General features: G+C 45.8%; 1 protein-coding gene across 1 annotated transcript in view; it reads left to right on the top strand.

Annotated features, from left to right (window-relative positions):
- Positions 1–2,826: 2,826 nt before the first annotated feature.
- Positions 2,827–14,504, top strand: part of FHIP2B (FHF complex subunit HOOK interacting protein 2B) — a 52,224-nt gene continuing 40,546 nt past the window's right edge. The window contains exons 1-4 of the mRNA XM_040346148.1: positions 2,827–3,009; positions 7,888–7,966; positions 10,132–10,340; positions 12,974–13,078. Coding sequence (XP_040202082.1) covers positions 2,965–3,009; positions 7,888–7,966; positions 10,132–10,340; positions 12,974–13,078 — 438 coding nt within the window. The 5' untranslated portion in view covers positions 2,827–2,964. The remainder of the gene's footprint in view (positions 3,010–7,887; positions 7,967–10,131; positions 10,341–12,973; positions 13,079–14,504) is intronic.

Consider the following 14,504-nt stretch of genomic DNA (forward strand, 5'->3'; position numbering starts at 1 on the left):
AGAGACTGCAGACATACTGCACAAGATTACCAGAGACTGCAGACATACTGCACAAGATTACCAGAGACTGCGGACATACTGCACAAGATTACCAGAGACTGCAGACATACTGCACGAGATTACCAGAGACTGCGGACATACTGCACAAGATTACCAGAGACTGCGGACATACTGCACAAGATTACCAGATACTGCGGACATACTGCATGAGATTACCAGAGACTGCGGATATACTGCATGAGATTACCAGAGACTGCAGACATACTGCACAAGATTACCAGAGACTGCAGACATACTGCACAAGATTACCAGAGACTGCGGACATACTGCACAAGATTACCAGAGACTGCAGACATACTGCACAAGATTACCAGATACTGCGGACATACTGCACGAGATTACCAGAGACTGCGGACATACTGCACAAGATTACCAGAGACTGCAGACATACTGCACGAGATTACCAGAGACTGCGGACATACTGCACAAGATTACCAGAGACTGCGGACATACTGCACAAGATTACCAGATACTGCGGACATACTGCACAAGATTACCAGAGACTGCGGACATACTGCACGAGATTACCAGAGACTGCAGACATACTGCACAAGATTACCAGAGACTGCAGACATACTGCACAAGATTACCAGAGACTGCGGACATACTGCACAAGATTACCAGAGACTGCAGACATACTGCACGAGATTACCAGAGACTGCGGACATACTGCACAAGATTACCAGAGACTGCGGACATACTGCACAAGATTACCAGATACTGCGGACATACTGCACGAGATTACCAGAGACTGCGGACATACTGCACAAGATTACCAGAGACTGCAGACATACTGCACAAGATTACCAGAGACTGCGGACATACTGCACAAGATTACCAGAGACTGCAGACATACTGCACGAGATTACCAGAGACTGCGGACATACTGCACAAGATTACCAGATACTGCAGACATACTGCACGAGATTACCAGAGACTGCGGACATACTGCACAAGATTACCAGAGACTGCGGACATACTGCACAAGATTACCAGATACTGCGGACATACTGCACAAGATTACCAGAGACTGCGGACATACTGCACGAGATTACCAGAGACTGCAGACATACTGCACAAGATTACCAGAGACTGCAGACATACTGCACAAGATTACCAGAGACTGCGGACATACTGCACAAGATTACCAGAGACTGCAGACATACTGCACGAGATTACCAGAGACTGCGGACATACTGCACAAGATTACCAGAGACTGCGGACATACTGCACAAGATTACCAGATACTGCGGACATACTGCACGAGATTACCAGAGACTGCGGACATACTGCACAAGATTACCAGAGACTGCAGACATACTGCACAAGATTACCAGAGACTGCGGACATACTGCACAAGATTACCAGAGACTGCAGACATACTGCACGAGATTACCAGAGACTGCGGACATACTGCACAAGATTACCAGAGACTGCAGACATACTGCACGAGATTACCAGAGACTGCGGACATACTGCACAAGATTACCAGAGAGAGTGGAGGCAGCCGAGAGACGAGCGAATGCTCATCTTCTGCTGCCGACGTCGCTGGACTCCAGGACAGGTAAGTGTCCATTTATTAAAAGTCAGAAGCTGTAGTATTTGTAGCTGCTGGCTTTTAATATTTTTTTTTTACGGCGGAGCTCCGCTTTGAGGTGAAGCTCCCCGACTATTGCCATCAGAGAAGGGACAAGTGCCCCCAGCATTGGCCATCAGTGAAGGGAGAGTGGACACAGTTCGCTGTCCATGAGAGGAAAACGTTTTGATGTCTGTAAAGCAAAGATTGCCCAGCGTTAGTGGCCAGCAACAGGAACATTCCCAACCAATGCTGTAAAAACATCTCCAGCTTTATGGCCAGATTCAGAGAGAGTTACGCCGGCGTATCAGTAGATACGCCGACGTAACTCTGAATCTGCGCCGTCCTAAATTTAAGTGTATTCTCAAACTGAGATACACTTAAACCTATCTAAGATACGACAGCCTGCGCCGTCGTATCTTAGGGTGCAATATTTAGGATGGCCGCTAGGTGGCGCTTCCGTTGAGTTCGGCGTATAATATGTAAATGACTAGATACGCCTATTCACGAACGTACGTGCGCCCGTCGCAGTAAAGATACGCCGTTTACGTAAGGCATTTTCAGGCGTAAAGTTATTCCACCAAATAGCTGGCCGTCGTTCCCGCGTCGAAATTTGAAAATTTAAGTCGTTTGCGTAAGTCGCCTGTGAATGGGGCTGGACGTAATTTACGTTCACGTCGAAACCAATACGTCCTTGCGACGCACTTTAGAGCAATGCACAATGGGATATGTTCACGGACGGTGTTCGTAAAAAACGTCAATCATGTCGGGTCACCCCCCATTAACATAAAACACGCCCCCTCATGCTAATTTGAATTAGGCGCGCTTACGCCGGCTCCATTTACACTACGCCACCGTAAGTTAGGAGGCAAGTACTTGCCTCTCTGACTTAAGGTGGCGTAGCGTAAATACGATACGCTACGCCGCCTTAAAGTTGCGGCGCTCTCTCTGAATCCAGCTATTAGTGTCAATAGACAAGAAACCATAAACACCCGACTCACACTCTAACCCTTTCCTGCTCCATCCAAAACATAAAGTTATGTGGAGTTGAGGTGTAAGTCCCTTGTAAATAGAGTATGAGTACAGAAGGTACATGATATCCATCCCATAATACACAGTCCAGGCTCTTATGACAACCCTTCCCTGTCGTCCTGACACCCTGCAGCACCCAGGAGGCCCGGGCGTGTCAGTGCCATGGAAGAGGCGGAGCCGGGGAAGGCGGGGCGGGGAGACATTCAGGAAACACCGGAGACTTCACCGGGCCTAGTGGGCCTCATGAGCCCCGGGTGTTATTAGTGAGGCTGGGAGCGCTGAGGCCTGCGGGGAGGATGTGGAACCGGCTGGGCGCCTTCCTGCAGCAGGCGGTGGAGTCGGTGAGTGAGGAGGACTCGGCCCGGTAATGCCACATCGTCAGCGGAGCGTTACAGCAACCGTACGGCACTACCGGCTGGCATGGTCAGAGATCGGGGTCAGGGCTGGAGCTTCCCAGCTGTGCTTTCTCTCTCTCATATATATATATATATATATAGACCTCCGTGTTACTTTTATGACAGTCATACCGCACAAGTGGCTATGGGTGATGGCTGGAGATAAGCGCTGATCAGTCACTGGTTGATATGGGTGATGGCTGGAGATAAGCGGTGATCAGTCGCTGGTTGCTATAGGTGATGGCTGGGGATAAGTTCTGATCAGTCGCTGGTTGCTATGGGTGATGGCTGGAGATAAGCGGTGATCAGTCGCTGGTTGCTATAGGTGATGGCTGGAGATAAGCGGTGATCAGTCGCTGGTTGCTATAGGTGATGGCTGGGGATAAGTTCTGATCAGTCGCTGGTTGCTATGGGTGATGGCTGGAGATAAGCGCTGATCAGTCGCTGGTTGATATGGGTGATGGCTGGAGATAAGCGGTGATCAGTCGCTGGTTGCTATAGGTGATGGCTGGGGATAAGTTCTGATCAGTCGCTGGTTGCTATGGGTGATGGCTGGAGATAAGCGCTGATCAGTCGCTGGTTGCTATAGGTGATGGCTGGGGATAAGCGCTGATCAGTCGCTGGTTGCTATGGGTGATGTCTGGAGATAAGCGGTGATCAGTCGCTGGTTGCTATGGGTGATGTCTGGAGATAAGCGCTGATCAGTCGCTGGTTGCTATGGGTGATGGCTGGGGATAAGCTCTGATCAGTCGCTGGTTGCTATGGGTGATGGCTGGAGATAAGCGCTGATCAGTCGCTGGTTGCTATAGGTGATGGCTGGGGATAAGCGCTGATCAGTCGCTGGTTGCTATAGGTGATGGCTGGGGATAAGCGCTGATCAGTCGCTGGTTGCTATAGGTGATGGCTGGGGATAAGCTCTGATCAGTCGCTGGTTGCTATAGGTGATGGCTGGGGATAAGTTCTGATCAGTCGCTGGTTGCTACGGGTGATGGCTGGAGATAAGCGGTGATCAGTTGCTGGTTGCTATGGGTGATGGCTGGGGATAAGCGGTGATCAGTCGCTGGTTGCTATGAGTGATGGCTGGGGATAAGCGGTGATCAGTCGCTGGTTGCTATGAGTGATGGCTGGGGATAAGCGGTGATCAGTCGCTGGTTGCTATGAGTGATGGCTGGGGATAAGCGCTGATCAGTCGCTGGTTGCTATGAGTAATGGCTGGGGATAAGCGCTGATCAGTCGCTGGTTGCTATAGGTGATGGCTGGGGATAAGCGCTGATCAGTTGCTGGTTGCTATAGGTGATGGCTGGGGATAAGTGCTGATCAGTCGCTGGTTGCTATAGGTGATGGCTGGGGATGAGCGCTGATCAGTCGCTGGTTGCTATAGGTGATGGCTGGGGATAAGTGCTGATCAGTCGCTGGTTGCTATAGGTGATGGCTGGGGATGAGCGCTGATCAGTCGCTGGTTGCTATAGGTGATGGCTGGAGATGAGCGCTGATCAGTCGCTGGTTGCTATGGGTGATGGCTGGAGATAAGCGGTGATCAGTCGCTGGTTGCTATGGGTGATGGCTGGAGATAAGCGGTGATCAGTCGCTGCCTCGCTGGTTGCTATAGGTGATGGCTGGGGATAAGCGCTGATCAGTCGCTGGTTGCTATGAGTAATGGCTGGGGATGAGTGCTGATCAGTCGCTGGTTGCTATAGGTGATGGCTGGGGATAAGCGCTGATCAGTTGCTGGTTGCTATAGGTGATGGCTGGGGATAAGTGCTGATCAGTCGCTGGTTGCTATAGGTGATGGCTGGGGATAAGTGCTGATCAGTCGCTGTTGCTATAGGTGATGGCTGGGGATAAGTTCTGATCAGTCGCTGGTTGCTATAGGTGATGACTGGAGATGAGCACTGATCAGTCGCTGGTTGCTATAGGTGATGGTTGGGGTTAAACGCTGATCAGTTGCTACGGGTGATGGCTTGGGGTAAGCACTCCTCAATTGCTGGTTGCTATGGGAAATGACAGTTGTTTGTTCCAGCGACACACATCTCCTATTACATATGTATGGGGTTGGCATGCCTTTTAGGACCTGTTCTCACATTCATGTTGTGGTAATACACGGCCACGTTCACGCTTTCAAATGGAGCCGATAAAGCTTATATTCTGGAGGACCCAGCGATTAGAAACTCATAGAAACCAAAAATTGATGAGTGCTTATCTCCAGCCATCACCCATAGCAACCAAAGATTGATGAGTGCTCATCTCCAGCCATCACCCATAGCAACTAAAGATTGATGAGTGCTCATCTCCAGCCATCACCCATAGCAACTAAAGATTGATGAGTGCTTATCTCCAGCCATCACCCATAGCAACTAAAGATTGATGAGTGCTTATCTCCAGCCATCACCCATAGCAACCAAAGATTGATGAGTGCTCATCTCCAGCCATCACCCATAGCAACCAAAGATTGATGAGTGCTCATCTCCAGCCATCACCCATAGCAACTAAAGATTGATGAGTGCTTATCTCGAGCCTTTGAAAAGAATTAAAAGCGATTTAGACCGCGGTACCGTGCGATCCGGTGCAGGTAAATGCACTGCGTTTGTGATCTCTGTTTGGGGTGTTGGGAATATAATGACACCCATAGCAGATCGCACACCCGGTGCATTTTGAACATGGTGTGGGAAATGCACACCTATTGCGAGTTTCCCGCACTGCGTTTTGGTGTGAGCGACCTTTCGGCTGCAGCTTATCGCCGGGACGATGCATGTGACCCCTAACGGCAACATTCACAAGTACCTGAGTTGCGGGGTGTTTAGCGCTTTGGGGATATGTGAATTTGTACTAGGCGATATCTCACATGTGTGGTTTAACCGATTGCCGCCCGCCGCATGCAGATATACGTCTGCACTGCAGCATGGCACGGGCAGGCAAAAGGACGTACCTGTATGTCCCCTTTAAGAAGCGGTTGTTGTGGGCGTGCGCACGCCCACCGCGATCTTCGTGAGCGTGCCCGCGGACTCGATCGCCGCGGGTATACCAGTGATCGTCTCACGGAGACATAGAACGGGGAGATGTTAGTGTAAACACAACATCTCCCCGTTCTGCCTAGCTGACACTGTCACTGATCGTGTTCCCGGTCATCAGGAACGCGATCAGTGACGTGTCACAGCAAGCCACGCCCCCCTACAGTAAGAATCACGCCTTAGCCCCCATTCACATCTAGGCGTTTTAACGCCTGTAGTGCTACGCCGCTGCCGCCAGAGGGATGAAAACACATGTCCCTCTATGGAGATGGTTCACCTCTCCACGCCGAACGCCGGACGCCTGCCGCCTGAAAAAAGGTCCTGGACCTTTTTTTCAGGCGGTGTTCGGCTAGGAGATGGGAACCATCTCCATAGAGGGGGTCAATCTGGGGCACATCTAGGCGGACAATACCGGCGTTTTGTCGCCGCAAATCGCGGTACAAAACGCCGCTATTTGTACCGCGATTTGCGGCGACAAAACGCCGCAAATTTGTCTGCCTAGGTGTGAATGGAGCCTTAGGGAAGACTTAACCCTTACAGCGCCACCTAGTGGTTAACCCCTTCACTGCCAGTGTCGTTTTCACAGTAATCAGTGCATTTTTATAGCACTGATCGCTGTGAAAATGACAATGGTCCCAAAAATGTGTCCGATGTGTCCGCCATAATGTCGCCGTCACCATAAAAATCGCAGATCGCCGCCATTACTAGCAAAAAAACAAAACAATTATTAATAAAAATGCTATAAAACTATCCCCTATTTTGTAGACGCTATAATTTTTGCGCAAACCGATCAATAAATGCTTATTGCGTTTTTTTTTTTTTTTTTTTTTTACCAAAAATAGGTAGAATACGTATCGGCCTAACCTGAGGAGATATTTTTTCATATATTTTTGGGGGATATTTATTATAGTAAAAAAGTATAGAATTTTTTTCAAAAATTTCGCTTTATTTTTGTTTATAATGCAAAAAATAAAAACTGCAGAGGTGATCAAATACCACCAAACGAAAGCTCTATTTGTGGGGGGGGGGGGGGGGGGGGGACGCCAATTTTGTTTGGGAGCCACGTCGCACGACCGCGCAATTGTCAGTTAAAGCGACGCAGTGCCGAATCGCAAAAAGTGGCCTGGTCCTTTAGCTACAAATGGTCCAGGGCTTAAGTGGTTAAACACCGTTTTCATATGCGGCGCTGCTCACTTAAATATGAGCTCTGGGGTCAAAAAGACCTCCGATCTCATATTTGGACTAAAATGCAATAAAACATTTTTTCCCTTTTTTATGAGCTATGGGCGGAAGTGACGTTGCTTCTGCCCTGCAGTGATATGGAGACGGGTGGGGGCCATCTTCCCCCTCACTCTCCATACACAGCAAGGGGACAGACACGCCTCCGCCGCTGCCGACGGCTCTGGTGAGCTTCGGGAGGGAGGGGCCTCTTCCGCCGCCGCCAATAAAAGTGATTTTGCTGCATAGACCAGTTTTATCTTGTAGCTGAAGAAGAGGGTACCGGGGTTATTGTAGCTAGCTGTTACCATAACAACGGTATTCCTCTTGAAACAGCCGACGTGTATTCCTGCGGCGGGTGGTCCGTAAGGGGTTATTCTAACCTTTTTACTAGTGATTTAAATCGAATTGATTGTTACCTCACTAAACAATTTGAAATCCCAAAAGTACAACTGGAAATGTATTGTTGGGGGGGGGGGGGTCTTAGTGGATCCACAAATATTCAGCAATGTTGGTGTTTGGTTAGTTACGATCTACACTGATAAATATTGTAAGAAGATGTGCTAAACTTTGATTCAAATATTCTTCTGCCCTTTAGCGTGAGCCGGCCCAGGACCTGCTGCAGTCCTTTGTACAGCACTGGAAAGGGGTGACTCAGTACTACCTGGAGACAACCGGTAAGTAACACATCCGTCTGGTCAGTATGACCTACTCATTGTTATCAAGCATTTATATTGATCATTTCTTATCTATAACATTTCTTTTTGTATGGAGACGGCCTTCGGTTTGTTTGCTGTCTTCCATAAGACGCAGCTGTTTTACAAGTCTACGAAATTGAACTTGTGGGAGCGTCTGAATATTTAGCGGTCATTGACACCTGTGATTAGGACTGGACGGTGAATATCTGTGGCAAGAATCTTAAAAAAAAAAAAAAACTGTGGGCATATACAGTATCTGCACATCGAGCAAATGCCTGCCGTTGGGGACAGATGTTTCACCTTTGATGCAGGCAGACTGGAGGCTGTTTAGGCCCCTTTCACATTGAGGCGTTTTTCATGCGGTACAGCGCTAAAAATAGCGCTGCTATACCGCATGAAAAAAACCTGCCCTGTAGTGTTCAATGTGAAAGCCCGAAGGCTTTCACATTGAAGCGGTGCGCTAGCAGGAGCGCTCCAAAAGTCCTGCTAGCCGCATCTTTACCATGGTATAGGAGCGGTGTGTTCACCGCTCCTATACCGCGCCTTCCCATTGAAATCAATGGGAAAGCTCGGTAATACCGCCTGCAACGCCGGCGGTATTAACCCTTTTTTGGCCGCTAGTGGGGGTTAAAACCTCACCGCTAGCGCCCGAATATCACGGTAAATACAACGGTATAGCCGCGCTACAAATAGCGCGGCTATACCGTCACCGCGGCTCCACGCCTCAATGTGAAAGCAGCTATACTAAAACTGCATGGTGCAAAATCTGGTGCAGCTCTGCATAGAAACTAATCAGCTTCCGGTTTTTATTGAACAAACTGAAGCTGATTGGCTACCATGCACAGATACACCAGATTCTGAATGCACCAGTTTTAGTAAATCTCCCCCTGTGTCCAGGGGCGGATTGGTGTCCAGGGGCGGATTGGTGTCCAGGGGCGGATTGGTGTCCAGGGGCGGATTGGTGTCCAGGGGCGGATTGGTGTCCAGGGGCGGATTGGTGTCCAGGGGCGGATTGGTGTCCAGGGGCGGATTGGTGTCCAGGGCTGATCGGCTGTCCCTAACCACAGATAACTTCTGAATGTAAGGATACATGCCTGCAGCAGCCTTGTATAACCTGTTATGTCCAGGTAAATGATACCTTGGATTTCATTAAATGGTAAATGTTAATGGATATCTCCCCCCCCCCCTTTTTTTTTTAAATAATATTAAATTCTAAAAATAAAACTGGGCCAAAATAGTAAAAAAAAACAGTCGTGTGTACGAGGCTTCACATTTTAAATGGGCGAGAATCACATTAACCTTTCAATTCATCATTCGTTCAGCAATAGATTTCTTGGTCTTGTATTTTAATTTTGTTTTGGCCCATTAGCTGGATGAAAAACGAACGGTCCAAATGACAGATTTTCAAGTTATTTTTCGTCTCGTGTGTAGGGACCATTAAGCCTCATACACATAATGAGAATACGGTATTGGACGAACAATCTTATGTTTTTTTTCCATGCTAGTCCCATATCAAAAATCGTTGGGTTACTAAATTTACGAAAATTCTCGTACGACAGAATACAACTTTGGAAGTGATGTAATGTGTTCTCTTGTTTCTGAGCATGCGTGGTGTTGGTCTTCCATTTTTACTCTGTTTGGGGATAAATACCGTGCTGATGAAACGAAAACTGTTCGTTCTAGTATTGTAGGAGAACATGTTTTTTGTTCTTGTCCCTTCGGATTATTTTGCATGAACTGTCGTGATCGGTTCTCGTGTACTAACGGTCAAATTCTCATACGATTGCTTCGAAAGCAGTATTTTTCGTCTGATTTTCTGATAGTGTGTATTGGTATTGGTCTGAGTTTTCAGAGTCAGGGGTGAGGGTGCACCTGAAGTCTGACAATTGTAGCTGTGGCGGCTACCTAACTTCATACAATCAGGTTTATTTACTAAAGGAGTTGATATTTTCCGCACAATAAGTCGTTTGAATATTCGCTTCAGTTATCCATTCATGTACACATAAAATAAGTAAACAGGCTTTTGCTTTTCATATGATTGGATAATTTAAAGTGAATATTCAAACAATTTATATCGGCGTGAGCCTGTCCAGAAGTGGTTTAAGCGTACATTGTGTTTACTGTTGCCTTTGTTTTCTCCACAGATGAATCCTGCCAAGCACGTCATACAGATATCCCATGGAGGCTCCGCCAGCTCCAGGACATCCTTGTCTACGAGGAGGGAGAGCTAGCGGCCAGAGAAGGCGCAGGGGACAGAGAAATAAGCGGACCTGCAGACAATACTGGACCCTGCATGGAATATCTTTTACAGCACAAGATATTGGAAACACTTTGCACCCTAGCAAAAGCAGAGGTACTCGCTGTTCTATGTTATCCAAATATAACTGCTACATGCATCGCATGTGGTCATATAGAGTTCCTTCCAATGTAATGCTGTACGCTGTTTTAGAGTGGTAACCTCTGTTACTATAAAAGTGAATCACAAGGCTCAAGTCAGCTTTTGTCGCTTAGTCCAAGCTGGGAGTTGTTAGGTGAGCTGTATGAATGTGTGAGAACTACCACTTTAGCCCTTGAAAATGCAACATTATATTTCCATTATTGGTGCGACACAAGGGAGATTAAAGCGATCTTAAAACCAAAAATGTAATATATTGCAGCTTACCGGTCATCCATAAAAAAATAATAATAATATCATACAATCGCATATACCCAATTCTATACCCACAGTTGATCCAGAGGAAGGCCAAAAAAAACCAGCAAAGCATGATCCAATTTGCTACAGCAGGGGAAAAAATTCCTTCCTTATCCCCCCCCCGAGAGGCAATCGGTTTTTCCCCGGATCAAATTTACCTATAAATGTTAGTACCCAGTTATATTACATTTAGGAAAGTATCCAGGCCTTTCTTAAAGCAATCTACTGAGCTGGCCAGAACCACCTCTGGAGGGAGTCTGTTCCACATTTTCACAGCTCTTACTGTGAAGAAACCTTTCCGTATTTGGAGGTGAAATCTCTTTTCCTCTAGACGTAAGGAGTGCCCCCTTGTCTTTTGTGTTGATCGTAAAGTGAATAACTCGACACCAAGTTCACTATATGGACCCCTTATATATTTGTACATGTTGATCACATCCCCCCTTAATCTCCTTCTCAAGAGTGAATAAATTCAGTTTCTCTAATCTTTCCTCATAGCTGAGCTCCTCCATGCCTCTTATCAGTTTGGTTGCCCTTCTCTGCACTTTCTCCAGTTCTCCGATATCCTTTTTGAGAACTGGAGCCCAAAACTGAACTGCATATTCCAGAAGAGGTCTTACTAATGATTTGTACAGGGGCAAAATTATATCTCTGTCTCTGGAGTCCATACCTCTCTTAATACAAGAAAGGACTTTGCTCGCTTTGGAAACCGCAGCTTGGCATTGCATGCCATTATTGAGCTTATGATCTACCAAAACCCCCAGATCCTTCTCCACTATTGATTCCCCCAGTTGTACTCCCCCTAGCATGTATGATGCATGCATATTCTTAGCCCACAAGTGCATAACTTTACATTTATCAACATTAAACCTCATCTACCACATAGTCACCCAATTAGACAGAGCATTGAGGTTGGCTTGTAAATTGGCGACATCCTGTAAGGACGTTATTCCACTGCATAGCTTGGTGTCATCTGCAAAGGCAGAAATGTTACTTTTGATCTCAGACCCAATATCATTTATAAAGATATTAAAAAGTAAGGGTCCCAGCACTGAACCTTGGGGTACACCGCTGATAACCTTGGACCATTCAGAGTAAGAATCATTAACCACGACTCTCTGAATTCTGTCTTTAAGCCAGTTTTCTATCCATTTATAAACCGATATATCCAATCCTGTAGACTTTACCTTACACATGAGCCATGTGTGTGGAACTGTATCGAACGCTTTTGCAAAATCCAAGTATACCACGTCCACAGCCACGCCTCTGTCCAGGGTTTTACTTACCTCTTCATAAAAAGAAATCCGGTTTGTCTGACAACTTCTGTCTTTCATGAATCCATGCTGTATGCTGCTTAAATAGATGAGTTCTTGCTGGAAAAAAACCTATGTGGTGTGATCCACCATCCAGGGGAGAAGATTAAATACGCTTACCAGAAGGTAGCATCAATCAGGCAATTGATATCAAAGGTCTAGATAGCGAGTGGTTCTCCGAATCTGCAATTCCTCCTCTTCAGCTGAGCCACCTCAGGGAACCTCGACCTGGCATGTGAGTATTTAGATCAGCATGGCAATGTCCCAGATGGTAAAAAAACTCTTTCCCCCCCTGGTTCACACTGGTGCGATTTGACATGTCAAATCTGTGGCAATTGCCAGCAATGACACCTTCCTAAACGGTGCAACGCTGCATCTGCAAAGAGTAGTTTCTGTACTACTTTTTGCAATTTCGGCACGCCATTTACATTGACATCTGTGCAGAAACCTGCACAGATGTCTCTGTAATCGCGGCCGAAATCAGGACTGCCAACGGGAGTGAAATCGTGCAAGTTCAGCTGAACTCTCGCGGCTTCATTCCCACAGCCCAGTGTGAACCTGGGCTCCACCACAGAACCGTTTGTTTATGGATGCTGTTAACCATAAACCTACCAAACAGCCTCCACATAGTGAAAAAACGCATGGTTACTGGTTTATTTGGAATAAAAAGGCTTTTTATGGATTCCAAGAAGTATTGCATCAACTAAAACTTTTCTGTGATCACAAAAGCATAAAATTCAAAAAGGTGCAGTGGCATGGAAAGAACTCATCAAACCCAATTCGTTTTGTCTACAAAGACTTCAGCTGAAGTTCTTCATGTACAAAATTGATGTCTGATATCACACCTCTGACACTGGTGCCAATGATTGAGATATACAGTATGTCAAAAAATATATATAATTTTATATTCTATTATAATATCTTATAGTTATTGTAGTAATTGCATGGCCTGCTCAAATCTCTGTCTTCCTTTCTTCATCACAGTACCCCCCTGGAATGAGGCAGCAGGTTCTGCTCTTCTTCAGTCGTCTTTTGTCTAAGGTCCATCGTCCCCTACTGCACTATAATAATGTCCATCGGCCCGTACAAGTGAGTAGTGAAAGCATACCAATTAATCATTTCTTTTTTGTAATTGTCTAAACCAGTTTGTTGGAATATTTTAGGGTTCAGAAAACCTTTTGATAGTTGCTGTCTTGCAACACCTCCTACTTTATCCTTCCAATTAATGAGTATTTATAACAATAATAAAGTGGAACTTCAGCCAAAAATGAACGTTCCTCTCGTTGTCTTCCTCGCCCCAGTCTATAACTAAAATGGCCCTGCTTTAATCCTTGCCTAGGCAAGAGTTACCATATGTCCCCCCAACTGTGAGACATCAGGAAGTCACATCCAAGATGGTGGCTCTGGGGAAGACCTCGCTGGTCACCACTGATAAATATCTGTCTGTTAAAAGCTACAGTATTTGCAGCTGCTAAAAATTAAAATGTCATAAATGGAGTGAGGATCCTCCTTTTTAAAGTGGAATTTTGGACAACAGCAAAAATTGCATATACCGTATGATGACAAGGGGGGGGGGGGGGTGTAATGGCGCTTGCAACAGGATCTAATTAAAACTAAATACCAATAACGATTTCCATAATGTGAATAAGTTGTCAGGAAAATGTGCTCCACTGGTTCCTGTGTAAAATGTGTTCCACTCTGAATAAAATCAAATACCCACCCAATATTAACTGGGTAATGTGGAGAGTAATAAGAGTGGATAAATGATGATAAAAAAGACAAATGTGCCAGTGACCCGCACAATATTAATAGCGAGTGATCTGGAATCGTTCAGATAAAATTAACAAGCAGTAGCTATCTTCATAAACATATATAGTGCAAATATGCAAATGAGCTCAAACCAATCCAAAGTGCATAGTGCAATAAATGAATAATATCCATAAAAGTGAAAAAAACATCAAAAAGTGGAAGAAATATAAATAATAAAATTCCAATCCATGCATAAAAGTGAAAAAAATTCAATCCATAAATGACTGCAGTGAAAAATGTCCCATATAATTCACCAAGGAATTAAAAAAAAAAAAAAAAAATATCAAGAAATGTCAATATAAAAAAAAATATATAATATATATATATATATATATATATATATATATATATCCCACTTTTAAGTACACAATGGGACCAGAGCATGTATGTAAAACGAAAATGTACTTCAAGTGAAACAATATATTTTTTCACTTCTAGGGTGTAGTAGGGGGTCAGGGGCTGTATTTGGGGTGTCAGGAGCTGTAGTGGGGGTGACAGGGGCACACTGGAACAGGGCGGGCTATGCTCTTGAAGCTTCAGCTCCTTCTACTGCGGCTGCAAAATGTCTGTACAGTACTTGTAAGGCACTTTACATACACTCGGGGGTATGTCCTTACTCGCGAGTGTATGTAAAGTGAGTGTACTTAAAGCTGGGTATGCCTGTATATAAAGAAACGTGTCCAGTGCAATAATAACGTGAAAATGA

This window comes from Rana temporaria, chromosome 3 (assembly GCF_905171775.1).
Source record: "Rana temporaria chromosome 3, aRanTem1.1, whole genome shotgun sequence".
In the NCBI taxonomy this organism is placed as follows: Eukaryota; Metazoa; Chordata; class Amphibia; order Anura; family Ranidae; genus Rana; species Rana temporaria.